Here is a 16742-nt window from a genome sequence, read left to right as displayed (position 1 = left end):
TATGGCTATATTTTAATTCCATTCTATGTATTTTTTTTTTTTGAAGAGAAAGCTACAGTGTAAACTGAAGCTCTAGTTCAAGAGAAAAGAACCGAGTCTTTTACACGACGGCGAATCGACTCGATTCGTTAAAAGAATGAATCATTCTCGAGCGACACATCAGTTTCAGCCGGAGAAAGAGAGGAGCACAATCGGTCGTATCATTCTCACTTTACTCACATCTCTTCCCCCAGTGATCTACCTGAGGACTCAGGGCCAGAGCTCCTCTTTCTCCGACTCTTTGGGCAGTGAGAGGTTAAACTGGGCTTCAGTGGAGTGAAGCATCCATCGGTTGTTAAGCAGCTACCTGGGAGAAGAGGATGGAGGGATGGAGGCAGCATCAGAGCTGTAGTGTGTGCTGATCACACGCTTTTCCTTTCGTTTTTTTTAACCATAATCACAGCGATGGAGGAGAAAGAGGAGTTTTTGTGCGGGGTTGTTGAAGGTAAGCGGCGCTTCCTTCACATCCTGTAAACATCCAGGTGAAATCTGATCTAACGGATCATCACTTCTGCAGGGCAGGCAGCCAGGGACTGTGTGCTTTACCATTCAGACAAAAGAGATACAGCGGAGTGCATTGGTTCTGGTCCTGTTTTAGTCTACCATATTAAATCAGGCTTCTTTTATAGAGTAGTGGAACAGCTGATTCATTTCATGCAGCCTCAGTGCATTATAAATAGCCACATTCACAGAGAGTGAATAGAGGCTGTTCAGGCAGTGCTACACACACACACACACACACACACACACACACACACACACACGTGTGTGTGTGTGTGTGTGTGTGTGTGTGTGTGTGTGTTTGTCTCTTACTATCCTTGTGAGGACCTTTCACTCAAATAATTATTTATTAATAATATTTGTTAATAAATTATTAACAATTACTGTATAATTTGTATTAATAATTATTAATTATTACATTGGTTACTTTGCAGATGCTTTTATCTAAAGCGATTTAACATTTATCCAGGATGCAAATGAGTAGTTGAGGGTTAACAGAGTTTTGGTCCTAAAGCTGCTGTTTTCCCTTTAAAAAAGTTTTCCTCATGGGGACCAGCCAAATGTCACCACAAGGACAAAGCTGTCATATATTCCTTTGTTCCCCACCAAGTTATAGAAACATGTCTACACACACACAGAGAGAGAGAGAGAGAGAGAGAGAGAGAGAAAATCTAATTGGCTCAGCCAGTGTCTGCATGTCCAAGTGATATTATTGGGTGGTTTAATCTTTTGCCCAGCAGGGAAAATGTCAGTCTGGAAGTGTATGTGTGGGTCTCCTCTGTCTATTGACCCACTTGCAGCAACACACAGCTCAATACAATTTGCTTATGGCTAAACAGATTTCTGTACAGCAGGCACTAAGCGTACATACATACAGTACTGAACATGCAAGCTACACACACACACACACACACACACACACACACACAATCAAAGAATATAGATACTTTATTGATCCCAAGAAAAATTTAGGCATCCAGTAGCTTATATAACACATACAAGAACATTCATGGTGCACATTCATACTAAAGCCCTGTTTCAACCGTATCACTTCTTCAGTGAACAGATGAGTTAACGTCATGAGCAAGTCTGCAACAGGTTTCTTTTGCTATGAACTTACATTATTGTGTCTTGTGTCACAAAGATGATATACAATAAATTTTATTCTGCAAAAGTATAGCTTTCATTATTCTATCCACATTCACTGGATATGAGCAATTGCGCACTCTGATTGGCTACTCTACTTCTAGGATATCAGCTCATATACCATGAGTAGAGAAAAACAAAAATAGTGGAGCATGTTGCTGAACCAACCAAGGATGAAATAAAAACTTGAAATCAAAACCCCCCAAAATACAAAAAAACCTGCAACAAAATATGGAATAAAAGTATTTGATGGTAAGAACATGTCTTTTTAAAATTTTTCAAGAATTATTATTATTATAGCATTTTTCACAAATTGCTCCTGTTATTTCACCGGTTTGTTTACATTCTAAGCGGAAATGATTTTGTCAGACATTTTACATAAAGTTTTTATTGATTGAATTTGCAAAAAATAAAAATGCTCTGTTTCTCACAGTCCAGTGAATGTGGATAGAATAAAACAGTTATTCTACTCAATCTCATCATACATGGCTTATAGCCAACTCGGCGCTACGAGCCTGGTCAGCTATCAGCTCATGCACAACTTGATGTCATGGAATAATTGTTAATTATAACAGGTAATTTACTTAGCTTCAGTATTATTACACTTTTTGGATTTACTTTATATTTTCCTTTCAGTTGACTGCCAGTGAAGATGGTGCTTGCCATTAGGACTGTATTTAGAAATTCTCTGGATATGTGCACAGAATCAGTTAACTATGAATGGGGGCGGGTTTGACCAAAAATTTTTTTCTACCCCCTCCAAAATATGGAGATGATCTATCTAAGTATGGAAATACCAATATTTGGCCAACTGAAAAATGCTAACCCCCCTGTACATACAGTACCCTCTGAAGTTAATAACCCCTCCAAATGTTGGAAGCATCCCAGAAGGGAACTCAGCCTGCTCTATGTACTCTACTACACCTAGTATCTTCTTAGCTTTTGACCGTGTTGTAACAGAAGCCATTATTTACCGTACCTGCAAGAATACAAATAATGACTATTTAATACATTGGGAGATATAATTCAGATATGAATCATTTGTGCATACTGGTTCTTAAAACTCAATTAGTAACCTTAAGTAATGATCCTCTGTGCTTAAAAATAGTTCATGTTTGAGGTATTACTGAAGAGTGTGACATTCATCAATAACTTTAAAACTTGCTGAAAAAGAGCAGAATTACCATATGTTTAATTTACTTGAATGTAAGGTTACTTACCACTAAGCTTATTACCTTAAAATAATGATCATCTGCACTGAAAATGTTGTAATCGTACCTAGTGGCATACCTGAAGAGGTTCTCATTCATCGATAACTTTAAAACACATTAAAAAAGTAGCATTCTAATATTAAACAGCACTGTAATGTATTTTGTCATATTGTAAGAATGGAAACTTTCAGAGGGTATGTACAGGGGGGTTAGCAAGGTTCAATTTAATAAAATTTGACATTTTCCCACATAGATGGACCATCTCCATATTTCTAGGGGGGTAAAACACGGAAAAGTCAAAATTCTTAAAATAACAATCCTCCCACTATGAAACATGATAGTGGTCAAAATTTTTCAAATGCAAGAGACAAGATAATTCTGTACTTCTGTTTGTGAAAGTACAGAATTATCTTTTATAGTGGGACTAAAATGATCAGATGTTATTGAATAATATTAGATATTTTGGATTATAAGGGATAGAAGGAGTAAAACACTGACATTAGATGTAAACCAAAGAAATGAATAATAAATGTAAGAGATGGAGGTTTCCTATTGGCCCATGTAAAACAAATGCCATTCTAATCATCATCATCACATCGAGCTTGCTCAGATTCTTTTGACAATATCGTGCCAAGCATTTCTGTCCATCATCACAGTAGGTACTTCATCAAGGTTGAGTCCAGAATCACAGATGAGTTGGTCTATGTAAGTCTTTGAAGGCCTTCCAGCACTCTATGGCCATGAGATGGAGTCCAGAGAATTAGGTCACTGATCAGCTCATCTTTACTTCGGAAACTATGCCCAGCAAATCTGAGTCTTCTTTCTTATACAACTTCTGAGATGGGGGCAAGATTGCCATAAAGTTTGGTTTTTGTAGGATGTTCCTGCCATGAGATATTGAGAATGGCTCTGAGCATCTGAGTATAATTGCCATTTAGTGTGTTCTCCAATTTTTTTGTAAGGGTCCAGGTTGAGGAACCATACAGCAAGACAGATTCGACTCCAGCACGGAAAAAGTTTTTCTTAACTTTGTTGGGAAGATTTGATTTCCAAATAATTGAGAGCCGTTTAAGAGCTGACCATGCTTTGGCAATTTGGATGTCAATGTCTTTTTCTGAGAATATGACGTTGCTACCAAGGTATGAAAAAGTTTCCACTGAGTTAATTGGAATACCTGATAGTGACTTGATAATTTCGTGACAGTTGATGTTTATATATTCAGTCTTCTTTGCATTTACATACAGCCCTATGCTAGATGCTGCTTGCTTGAGAGAGTGTAGGAGTTTGGTTGCTCCTTCAATTGTGTTTGACATTAGAACGAGATCATCTGCATAGTCTGCATCAGTGATGTTTAAGGTAGGATGTCTTTGACTCTTTCTTTTTCTGAGGGTAAATCCAAGCTCATTTAAGTCATCCAGTGAGGTTTGTAGGACATAGTCCAGGCATATAATAAATAGATATGGGGCAAGTGTGTCTCCTTGAAGTACTCCAGCCAGGATGTCAAAAAACTCAGTGTCTTCATCTGGTGAGCGGACTTTAGCTTTCGAGTTTTTATACAGTATCGTGGTGGCATTGACTATCTCTTGTGGGATTCCATATGCGAGTAGAATTTGCCCCATCTTTTCTCTGTGGATTGAATCGAAGGCCTTTTAAAAGTCTATGAAGAGTAAAACCACACTTAAATTTTTAGCGTGAACACCTTCCAGGATTCTATGTATTGTAAGTATTTGTCTAACAGTTGATCTACCTTTGCGAAATCCATTCTGATTTCTGCGTACGATCTTTTCTATGGATGGTTGAATTCTGTTCAGCAGCACTGAGTTGTAGATTTTGGCTGCAATTGAGGTTAACGTGATGCCTCTATAGTTGTCAGTTAAGCCAAGATCTCCCTTTTTTGGAAATGGGAGAATGCATCCTTCTGTCCAATTATCGATAGGGTTCTTGTTGTAGACTTTGTTGCAGAAGTCAAGCAGGAGGTCACTAAAAGCTTTTGTCTTCCAAGTTTCAGGTGGAATGCCATCAAGACCTGAAGCTTTTCCATTCTCGATCTTTGAAAGAACCTTGTTCAGCTCATCCTCACTGAAGGGCCCAAGTTTGATGTCTAGTTATTGGTGTACTACTGGAGTAATGTTTCCATCAGTTATAGTAGGTGGTTTACCAAGGAGATTTTGAAAGTGGATTTTCCATTTGTCTAAATGATCTTGGTGACTGGAGGCCCTAAGTTTAGCTCGGCATGTTTTCTTTCTGCCACTAATTTCTTTTACAACTTGCCAGGCAAGAGAAGACTGTTTTCAGAACTCTGTTTGATTGCATCTATTTTGCTTTGAATGTAATTCTTCATTTCAGCATGATACAGTCATTCCATTTCTTCTTTATGTTGGTTCTAAGAAGCAATATTATTAGGGGTGGGTTTGATCTGCTTGCGCTGCGCTGATTGCTTAATTTTGTTACATTGTGCTTCAATATCTGCTGATTCCCATGGGCAGGGGCGCAGATAGGAATTTTGAACTGGGGGGGACTGAGCTGTCAGCAAATGATTCCATTTTGTGTGTGTATATATATATACACACACACACACACACACACACACACACACACACACACACTACCGTTCAAAAGTTTGGGGTCACTTTGAAATGTCCTTATTTTTGAAAGAAAAGCACTGTTCTTTTCAATGCAGATCACTTTAAACTAATCAGAAATCCACTCTATACATTGCTAATGTGGTAAATGACTATTCTAGCTGCAAATGTCCGGTTTTTGGTGCAATATCTCCATAGGTGTATAGAGGCCCATTTCCAGCAACTCTCACTCCAGTGTTCTAATGGTACAATGTGTTTGCTCATTGCCTCAGAAGGCTAATGGATGATTAGAAAACCCTTGTACAATCATGTTAGCACAGCTGAAAACAGTTTAGCTCTTTAGAGAAGCTATAAAACTGACCTTCCTTTGAGCAGATTGAGTTTCTGGAGCATCACATTTGTGGGGTCGATTAAATGCTCAAAATGGCCAGAAAAATGTCTTGACTATATTTTCTATTCATTTTACAACTTATGGTGGTAAATAAAAGTGTGACATAACATTTTAACATAGCCTATGGAAATCCAAAGTTTACACATTATCATCACGCACAGAAATTGCAAAACTGCAAAACTAGTTTTAAAACCGCTAAGTTCCAACTGTTAAACATAGCGAGAGGCTGGGCTACGTGTGTGTGTGTAAAGTGTAAACCAGTGCATCCTGACTTTCTAACTATGCCTGTGTGTTGCGTGAGCGGCAGTCAGTCAACAACTCTTCGCAAAGTTTCCTTATGAAACAATATGCTCGCTGAAATTATGGCAGGGAACGCCAGATTAAACATTAAAACTGCCTTCTGAGCACTGTATCTACAGGCTACCACCGAAAGAAGGAGGCTACCAGAAAGGCATCTCTACTCCGTATGATTTTACTTTCACTACGACATTACTTTGAACAGACTATCAAAAAATTGCAAGGTGATATGATAAAGTAAGGCACAGTTTACTTACAGTCGTTTTTTTTTTTTTTTTAAAAACGATGCAATCGTTTTCTGCCTTTTGGCACCCTTCATCATGCCGTGTTGGGGTCCTGAACTAGGAGGCGCTGTCCCCGATATGCCTGTCAAACTTGTGGGTAACCATAACTATGTATGTACTGCTGTGCACCTCAATAAACCGAATGGTAATTAGTCTTTTGATTTTTCCGTGAGGTTTGCCTTATGCAAAGAAAGACAGCATAGACATTTTTTCCTCCCTATAAGTGGGGGGGACCGAACGAGGTGAATTTAAATCTGGGTGGGATGAATCCCCCCCGTCCCCCCCTCTATCTGCGCCCGTGCCCATGGGACTCTTTTGCGAATGTTAGGCTTTAAAGGAACAAATCTTTTAGTGGCTTCACGATGTGCTGTAATAAAGTTGTTGTAACTTTCGTTTGGAGAGTTTACTTCGGATTCTAGTTGGAGTGCCTCAAATCCATTCTAATAGGGCTTTTGCAATCATGCTGTACTGCGTTCTTAGTGTTTGAAGAGGGCAGTGTGTGAGATGAAGCTGATGGAAGACTTCTGGAGGGTATTTTCCTTTGTACTGTTTATGTGAGTGTGTTCATGCATGCAGATGTGTGAGACGTGAGTTTAATGTGTATATATCCCTCCTGCAGGTTTCTATGGGCGGCCCTGGTCCATGGAGCAGAGAAAAGTGCTATTTCAGTGGTGAGTATGCCAGTCACACCCACACACCCACACACACACAACATAATAAAGCCAGATATAATTAAAAGTTAATTGCTGTTGAACAGTATTCAGATGATCTGTATTCAGAAGTCCTTTTCTTGCATAAGCTGTGACTGAGTTGCACAGTTTGTTGGTGAAAGGCCTTTGCAGTCAGAGCGACTGGGCACTGACTGGTGCTGGCATTGTGCCACTGAGTTGCAGTTTTACAGGCCCCAGTGGCTTTACCATCATCCCTCAGAGAAGTGAGTGACGCAGAGTAGCTGCGTTTTCCCTGGGTGAGGTGGGAATCGATAAAGTGATGATTACTCTGGTGATGTAAGGCGTTAGATGAGAACTGGAGCAACTGGAGAGAGAGAGAGAGAGAGAGAGAGAGAGAGAGAGAGAGAGAGAATTTTATAGCTGAATGAAAAACTAAGAGAGAAAATAAGTTAGAGCAAGTGAGCAGGACAGACATGTCTGTGTGTGTCTTTTTGTGTATGGGCGAAAGTTGAAGCATAACCTTCTGAAAGAGGGGTCAGTGCTTCCATCTCTCTAACCTTCAATCTTTCTGACTTTTTCATTTCCCTGCTTTTCAGTGTTGCATAATTTTCTTTTGTAGTAATCTAATTACATTCAGGTCTTTCACAGTTCTGTATGTCAGTGTTACTGTTAAATGTTTGTATGTCAGTAAAGACAACAACATATTATATAAAAGACCACTTTTCAGACAAAAACATCATGAAGGCTGCCAGTTTTTTCCCCCAAAATAAGAAGCAAGTGCAACAAAGTGTCCAGAAGAACTGTGGCTGGTTCTGCAGGATGCTCAGTAAGGGCCTGGTCCCACAACACCGATAACTATAACTATACCATCACTACAACTATGACTGTACCTCTGCCTGAATTTAGTTCCAGTCTGGAACAGTTATACCACAACTATAATCCCAACTATAATATCAGTTGGTGCTGCCACTCAGGTAAATAAATGCATGCAATTTAGGAATAGTCATGGAAGTTTTTTCCAAGTAGTAGCACATTATTCTGGGTCATACTGTACAGCTTGGACTTCAAAACAGCCCATTTACATACTACAGTGGTTGATATAATACAGATAGGTCACAGACTACAGAAATATAATTAAAAATGATACAAAATATGGAGTGGTTATGGGTTTTAATATGGATGCATCATGGATGCTAATAATTTACTGATTGGTTATGGACGTTTCAGTATATTACAGATTGGTGGCCGATTTCATACAGATGATGCATCATGGATAAAACATTAAGAAGTCTAAAACAATAAAATGTTTGGACTGCCAAAGTTCATAATTAAAATATCTTACCTGCATTTATATGTTTACTTTATTAATTTACTATTGATATGTCATGGAAAATCACATATCCATGAATAAAAGATCTGTGCTTTGTATTGTATTTATTTTCCGTGAATCTGTATTCTGTGACTTCATGATGCAACAAGGATGTACAAAGACACCCAGGAAAAATAGCAGATGCTCAGACAACATCACATATAAACAATTACCTGATTGGTCAGATGTTTTATTGGATCAGGTCCAGGTCTGGAAAAATTGCTCCAGAAGCAATCTCACTGATACGGATAAACCCAGGCCTGGGCTATAGGTATCATTATTAGTCTGGTGTGACCACCAACTACATGAACTGCAGGGGACCGATTTATTTATAGTTATCGTTATAGTTGTAGTTAAAATTATAGTTATCAGTATTGTGGGACCGGGCCTTAAAACCCACAGCTCATTTCTTTATAAAACTGCACTAATTGCATCTGAGACTACTTTTTTTTTTTTAAAGCAAAGGGTCATCATACCAAATATCGACTTTGTTTCATTTATTACTGTTTACTGCTATTTATAGTATTTTTTAAATGTAGTAACTTTTAATTTCTGAAAAAATAGTAGTCTCAGGTACAAGTTCTATTATAAGGAAATTAGCTGGTAAGTTGCCACCTTCCTACTCTATATAAGTGCACTAAATATGTCATATAGAAAACCTTTTCACATTAAATCCTATTGTCTCCTCTTTGCTACACATACACTTCAAGCAGCTCAGCAAATGAGAAATGTGTTTGTGAAATGCTGTTGCTGTTCTAAATTAGTTTTCTACTTCCTTTATGTGTATTTCTTCATGTGTCTGTCTGCAATGTTTCTCTTTCATGATTGTCTCATCTACAACATTCTGCAGTAGCAGTGGGCCCAAGTGTGCATTTGTAGTTTTTGAAAGAAGAGCACAAATGAGCAAGACACCATCTGGACAGGAAGAGAGGAGAAAAGAGAACATTCTACCCACACAGAAAAACAGAGAAAGAGTTAGGAGGAGAGGAAGGGCACTGGTCCAAGTTCAGTGCTGGAAGAAAGGATTAACAGTAAATGAGTGAGAAAAACAGAGGAAGATACTGAAGTAGGCAGGTGAGAATACACACCCGGTTGAGACTAGAGAGTTCCTGCTGGGTTGAGGCAGAGAGCAGGAGAATTGACAGGTGGGGACATCCAAATGGGTGAGTGGGAGAGAGCCAGGAATGGCTTCGGTTTTTTTTTTTAAATTAATTAATTAATTTATTTATTTATTTTTAAGATTTCCCAGAGGTGGGGGTTATATGCACTAGCAAAGAGCTACATGCTTCACATATCTGGTGCAAAGGCAACCCTCAGGAGGTGTGCTTTAATATTTCAGAGCAACTCCAGCTCAACTTCAATATATGTAGGACATCTGAATTTTTGCTTTTTATTAGAGACTCTCTCTTTCTCTCTCTCTCTCACCCAGCCATTGCATCTGACCCAGTATATTACCAAACACCCACACACAGACCTCATACGGCTGTTCACGTCAGGAATTACTCACACAGAGGCCACTTATAATACACCATGTGCCGTTTAGATCGGTCACTTTATAAATGGTATTATATTATAATATCCATACAGTACAAGTCAAAACAAGTGTTGCCAGGCAAAACAAACCTCACCCGGTAGCACTTATGATGAATATGAAAGAAGATATTGTGAAAAAAATAGGTACCCTATGGGTCCATGTGGCTACTGCTTATAAATAAAATTGTTTTCTGATACCATGTCCATACAGTAAATATACCATATACAGTATATTTACTCTATGAGGCAGTAGCCACAAAAATGAAGCGTAATCCAAAAATGAATTATTTAAAAATCACAGAAGTAAAATATACCGTGTCTGTACTTTATATTATTCTACTCTTACCTCTTACAGTTTTTGAAACTGAAACCTCTGAACCGAGGCTGACATACACACGCTGTCGCCATGACCCAAACACTTATTTCCCGGAAATGGCCTGGCGCTAGAGCTCAGTGGAACGCACTTTCCCTCTGTAATAAGCATAAACATGTCTGAAAGCGATTTTTTTAGTTTAGTCCATTTATTTTGAATGGTGAATTGAATTGCATACTCTCACTGGCCATTTTAATCGGAACACGTGTATGCGCATGTGCAGTGCACGATCGTTACACTCTTACATTCTTACAGCACAATGACATAGTGGCTAGCACCACTATATGAGACAGTAGCCACAAAAAAAACAACGATTTTGCCCTTTTTGGTGACCTTGACTGGATGACCCTCAAAATGTTGGGAGGTTCTATTTGAGACCAATGCCCATCTATCCTGAAAGTTTCATGAAGATTGATCCAGCCATTTTCCCATAATATAGTGTGAGGGAAATTTAGTGAATGAACATTGACATTCCTATTCTCTGTGTTTCTGTGTGTTGAGCTCAAGTGGCCTAGTGTACTGAGAAAAGTTGTTTTTCCACATGATGTAATCGCTTTTCTGTGGCCTTGGCTGGTGATAAGCAGGGTGTTTGAGTTCCTGCACATCCCAGAGCATGCCAGGTGCACGCTCTAACAACGCTTCATAGAAAATCTTGAGCTAATCACGTGAAGACGCGAGCAGTAAGCGAATGCCTTTAGAGTATAATAGATAACAGCCACTAAAACACAACTCAGAATGCGCGTACTCTCGGCATCACTGAAGTGGTGTCTTCTTTTCTTCTTCTCTTCTTTTTTCCTTTCCTATTTTATATATCTGTTTTATATGATCTACTATAATAAATAACTGAAAAGACAACTGCTAAGCGTTCTGAAGTGTTTATTAGAAGTTTCCATTACAATAGTTAACAAACAAACCCAACCAAAAACAATACCTCACTCCCTGATGGACTCCGTCCCGGGCAAGGTAAAAATTGGACAAACTGTCTAATTCAATAGTTTTTCTTTTTTTAATTAAAAGTCACTTCATGTCTTAAAGTAATGATGGATGTCATTTCTCTTTACTTATTGAACGGTTCTTGACATAATATGGATGACTACAGTTGTGGAATAGGGCTATTTACTGTATTTGTATTAATTATTTACTGTTTGAGCTCAAACTCATTAAGAAGGTAAGAAATTGGACTAATTAACTTTTGACAAGGCACAGCTGTTAACTGAAAAGCATTCCAGTTGATTCCTTCATGAAGATGGTTAAGATAATACCAGTAGGGTGCAAAGAGTCATCAAGGTAAATGGTGGCTACTTTGAAGAGGCTAAAATATCAAACATATTTTGTTTAATACTTGTTATCTACCACATAATTCCATATATGTTCCAGATGTTATTTCATAGTTGTGATGTCTTCAGTATTGTTCTACAATGTAGAAAATAGTCAAAATACAGAAAAAACTATGAGTAGGGGTGTCCAAACTTTTGACTGGTACTGTAGATCCACATGTCCTCCCTGTGTCTGCATGGGTTCCTCCAGGTTCCTTCCATCTCCCAAACACATGCCAGGTGTTGGACTGGCTGTCTGAGTTGCACTAGGTGTAAATGAGTGTGTGAATGTTTGCATGTGCATAGTGCTCGGTGATGAACTTGTTAGGGCTGGTGGAGGTATGGTGAAGTTAGGATCCGAAAACAGACCACAGACAGTAATCCAATAAATAAGATGATTTAATACAGGGGAAAAAAATGGTGTGGCAAAAGATAAACAAACAGGATGAAAAACAAATAGCAAAAATAGTCAGGGCAAAATGAGAACAAACAACTTGACAAAAACATGACAGGCAAAGACAAACACTAGCGCAAAAAAAAAATATAAACAAGAAAAAGACCCTTAGTGCAAGAAACCATGAACCAGAAATAACCCTTAGTGCAAAAAAAACAAGAACCAAAAAAACGCTTGTGCAAAAACCATGGACAAGAGAAAATAGCTAGAGAGAAAAACCACGAGGAGCTAGAGAGGCAAACGAGACATTCTGGCAAAAACAGAGTCTGAGAATGGCCTTTAAATAAGCGAATTGTGAATCTCGGCCCACGCAGTGCATTATGGGATCGCTAATTTTTTTGGGCTACCAAACAGCACTTCAAAATGTCGGAAAGCAGGATTGACAACTACGATTTAGATCAGTTTAAACTTTGGAAAGTTGACGATTTGAAATGGTTTTGCAGTCGTTGTGGACTGCCTGTGACAACCAAGACCACGACTGGCACTAGGGCAAAACTTAAAGAAGAACTGGTTGCCCTTGCCTATGCAGCATCAGTCCAGAATTTACCATGCGTTTTATCTTAGGCCTACATTGTCTAGACTATACACACATACATGTATATATATGAATACATCAACTGTTAATTATATAAAGTAATCTAAGCCTGCTTTAATCTGTAGGCCTCCTGACTATAATCTATATCTACTGTATATGGCCCTTATTATGGGACACGAAGGTGGGCAATATTACAGTAAGATGGAAAGATTTAGTAAACCTGTAGGCCTTTTCTGCATAATAACTACATAATATTTTGTTAGAATTGCCAAAAATAAATGACAAACTAAATATCTTAACAAACTTACAACTTTTTGCCATCTTTTACGTCCTTCTGGGTCTTTTTGTTGGTTGGAAATGTAATCAAAACAAACAGAGGTTCACATTTACATGACCCGTCTTCAGATGTAGGCCCAGTACAATTGTGTGTTTTCTTCCACCGCTTAAGTTTATAACTTCCGTTAGTACATTGGTAAAAAGCACAGTGTGCACCTGTCATAGTTTTACAATTCACTTAAGGCTTAAGGTCTTTAAGCCAATCGCTATAAAGCTTTAAAGTTCACGGTCCACTACCCGTCTTCCTATAGTAACTTCAGCGCCTCGGTAGTTCGTTTGGTAGCCGAAATAGTTGACCTAGAAAAGCCGCGCATGCGTACAAGTGTTGCGCACTTCGCTTATGAGCAGCAGTGAAAACCAGGAAGTGAGTTCAGGGGAGAAGGAATTCCTGTCCCGGATCAGGATCGGCACTGGCATGAGAGATCCGTAATCTCCAGAGTGGATGTCCGGGGCAGAGCGCGACAGAACTGGCATCCCATTCAACCTACCTCACCCCCAGTATTCCTGTGATAGACTCTGGATCCACTGTGACTCTGACCAGGATACTGAACCTGAATGAATGAATGAATGAATGAATGAATAATTTTATCCAAAGACAAAAGTTTCTGCTCCAGAGATATTTGTCAAATGATTACTCATCCAGAGCCATATCAGTTTCCAGATTAACAGAAAATCTTTGAAACTGACTCTGAGTGGATCCATTGAATGCATTAAATATCGTTCCAGATCTATAAATATGAAATCTGAGACTGAACTTTTATTGACCTGCGGTGTGTCTCTTTGCCTGCACAATATCAGCGCAATGAGATGGTGTGCATAGTTGGTAATGTGACCTGTCTGAAAAAATGCACGCAACGAGCCACAAGTAAAATATTCGCTTACGTATTGTACCTGCAGTAATATATCAGTAATGTTATGGATGTTACAGCACACAGACAAACTGTGATAAGGATTCAGATTCAGTCTACTCCATTATTGATAATGAAGTAAAGTGTAGCATCTCTCCCACTGCCTTGGATGCTCTTTTTGCCATATCCGTTTTATGTTCTTTAAGTGCCCCATACTTAATGTACATTCGGTTCAAGGATTCCATCTGGGGAGGCTTTTTATAGGACCAGTATGAAGGAGGAGTTTTTAATGTTAAGCTAGCTTCTGCTTGCAAGATCAATTTCAATTTCATTTGCAAACAATGCAAAATCAATTTCAAACTGTGCATGGATCATCTTTTAAGGAGAAGAAACAGAGTTGTGCACCTCTTTGAAAGCTGGGCTAGAACATTGTGAGCTAAAGCTTGGTATAAAGAAACTATCCACATCCATCTATCATCTATATTGCTTATCTGTCAGGTTTGTGGGGGAATTTGGAGACAATCCCACCTGACTTCTGGTGAGGTTCACCCTGAGCAGGTTGCCAAACTATTGCAGGGCAAAAGCAGAGATGAACAACAATGGTCAAGTCAAGTTTATTTGTATAGCGCTTTTAACAACAAACATTGTCGCAAAGCAGCTTTACAGAATTTGAACAACTTAAAATATGACCTAATTTTATCCCTAATCTATCCCCAATGAGCTAGCCTGTGGCGACGGTGGCAAGGAAAAACTCCCTCAGACGACATGAGGAAGAAACCTCGAGAGGAACCAGACTCAAAAGGGAACCCATCCTCATTTGGGCAATAACAGACAACATGACTATAACATTAACAGTCCTAACATAAAGTCAGCTTCGTTGATGCTATAAACCCCCCACCGACGGAAACCCGAGCACAAAAGCATTCACGACAACCGCAGTCCCAAAGTCAGCAAGTCAACTGCAGTCCTAAAGTCAGCAAGTCAACTGCAGTCCCCAGCCACAAAAGCACCACTGCAAGAGTCAAGAGCGTCCTCCAGGTGCGATCCCCAACTGTCCACATGGGGCCGTCCTCCACAGGAGCGAAGCGATGAGACTCCAACCAGACACAAGGCACCAGGATGGATCAGGCAGGTCCGAGGAGCAGAAGAGGTCAGCATCTTGATCCCAGGACCAACATGTAACTATTGTAACTAAATGTAACAATGTAACTAAATTAACAATGGTTAATTTAGAGTAGACAGTTGACCTAATCTGTATGTCTTTGGACTCTGGGAGGAAACCAGAGCACCTGAAGGAAACCCACACAGACACAAGAAGAACATGCAAACTACACACAGAAAGGCACCAGTTGATCGTAAGGTTCAAACCCAAAACCTTTTTGATGTGAGGTGACAGTGCTAACCACTGCACCACCATGCCACCCCTGTACCTTACCAACCGTAATTCATAACTGCACTAGTATGGTCTGTGTTTAAAAAAAGAGGAGCAATCAGAACTGATTTTTTTAATAAGAAATATGTTTCATTACAAATGAATTAATCAAGATGTATAAGAAGGAGCTATGTGATTACTTAATACTTATTATTATCCATATGGGACACTTTTTTGATGGAAAAAAAAACGTATTCTATTCCCTTCTAGTGGGTTTCATTCATTTGGTTTGATAGCATGCAATATTGTTAGTATATCATTTATCCTATGTGTATTACATCACTCTACCCAACAGAGAATGACCGTTGAATATGGTTTATGATATTGCATGGTTGTCAAGACAACATGACGTCACATGTTGGAGAGGTAAAACTTCCGCACTAGCAAGTGACTGTGACAATTTGTAAACAAACATGGCCTCCAGGTTTGCTTTGTTAAATACGGAATATTTTGAAAGAATTTTGAAAGAGCAAGATGCGTGAACACCCGAAAGGAATGTGTATGCATAATAATAATAATAATAATATTGGCTGTTTTTTTACATGGCATATCAGACATATTCCATTCAGCTACCATGATATTGAATGAGTTGAAGATGAGTTATATCTGATATACCACTCAACACCAACTAATATTATTTAAATATTTAAAGACAGACTGCCTTTCAGATTTTTCAAGTGTAGGTCATTAAAATAATTTTCCCTGACACCCAATTATTTTTGTTTAGTGGACCATAAGCTACTGAATTCGAATAACAGACTTCCAATTTTATTTTTTATATAGAACAATTTAAGAATTTAGGGCCATGTGGCCCTAAATTCTCCACTATTTTTTCCTGCTTCACCATGACCCAATTCAAGATACTACATCATGCATCACGTGGTGGGCTTTCCCCATTCACACAAGGCATTGTGGGATACAAATTTGAAACAGGAGAGGAAAATGGAGGACGTGAGTATGCAAATGAAATATGAAAGATCGACCACAGTAACGGAAAGCAAGAATAAAAGACGTTATATTGCGAAGGAAAGGAAATGCAGGACCAAACTAATAAATATTGGCGGTCAGCAAGCACCTCGGTGTGATCAGCTGTTCGTTTAGCAACAAAATGATGTAACTGTTGGTGCACAGTCAAGGAAAACCTGTAGATGGCAGTAATGCAACACTGGATGCCAGCTACTGTAAAACCTAAAAGAAGAAGAAGCTAAACCTGCACATGCGCACACGGACTTCCTCTGTGTGTGCAAAGCAAAGCGATGTGCGATTTCATGCACATTATTTTCTAGGGAATCCCTTCAAATTAAATAACTTCCCAGCCACAGAATGGCCTGGATTTTTTTTAGATATTACAGAAATAAACATATATCACAATGACCATGTTAGGGTTTTTTTTCACCTCTGGCCCTCACCATCTCGAGATCAGT

The 16742-nt window shown here is 38.9% G+C and overlaps 1 protein-coding gene across 1 annotated transcript in view; it reads left to right on the top strand.

Moving 5' to 3' along the window:
* The first annotated feature begins 376 nt into the window (after positions 1–376).
* si:dkey-183c6.8 (protein O-GlcNAcase) overlaps positions 377–16742 on the top strand; it is a 36210-nt gene continuing 19844 nt past the window's right edge. Inside the window, exons 1-2 of the mRNA XM_060925077.1 lie at positions 377–484; positions 7071–7122. Of these exons, the coding sequence (XP_060781060.1) occupies positions 445–484; positions 7071–7122 (92 nt within the window). The 5' untranslated portion in view covers positions 377–444. The remainder of the gene's footprint in view (positions 485–7070; positions 7123–16742) is intronic.

Source organism: Neoarius graeffei, chromosome 1 (assembly GCF_027579695.1).
Source record: "Neoarius graeffei isolate fNeoGra1 chromosome 1, fNeoGra1.pri, whole genome shotgun sequence".
NCBI classification, from domain to species: Eukaryota; Metazoa; Chordata; class Actinopteri; order Siluriformes; family Ariidae; genus Neoarius; species Neoarius graeffei.
Note: the sequence above shows the minus strand (reverse complement) of the source record. Positions and strands in the feature narration are given on the sequence as shown.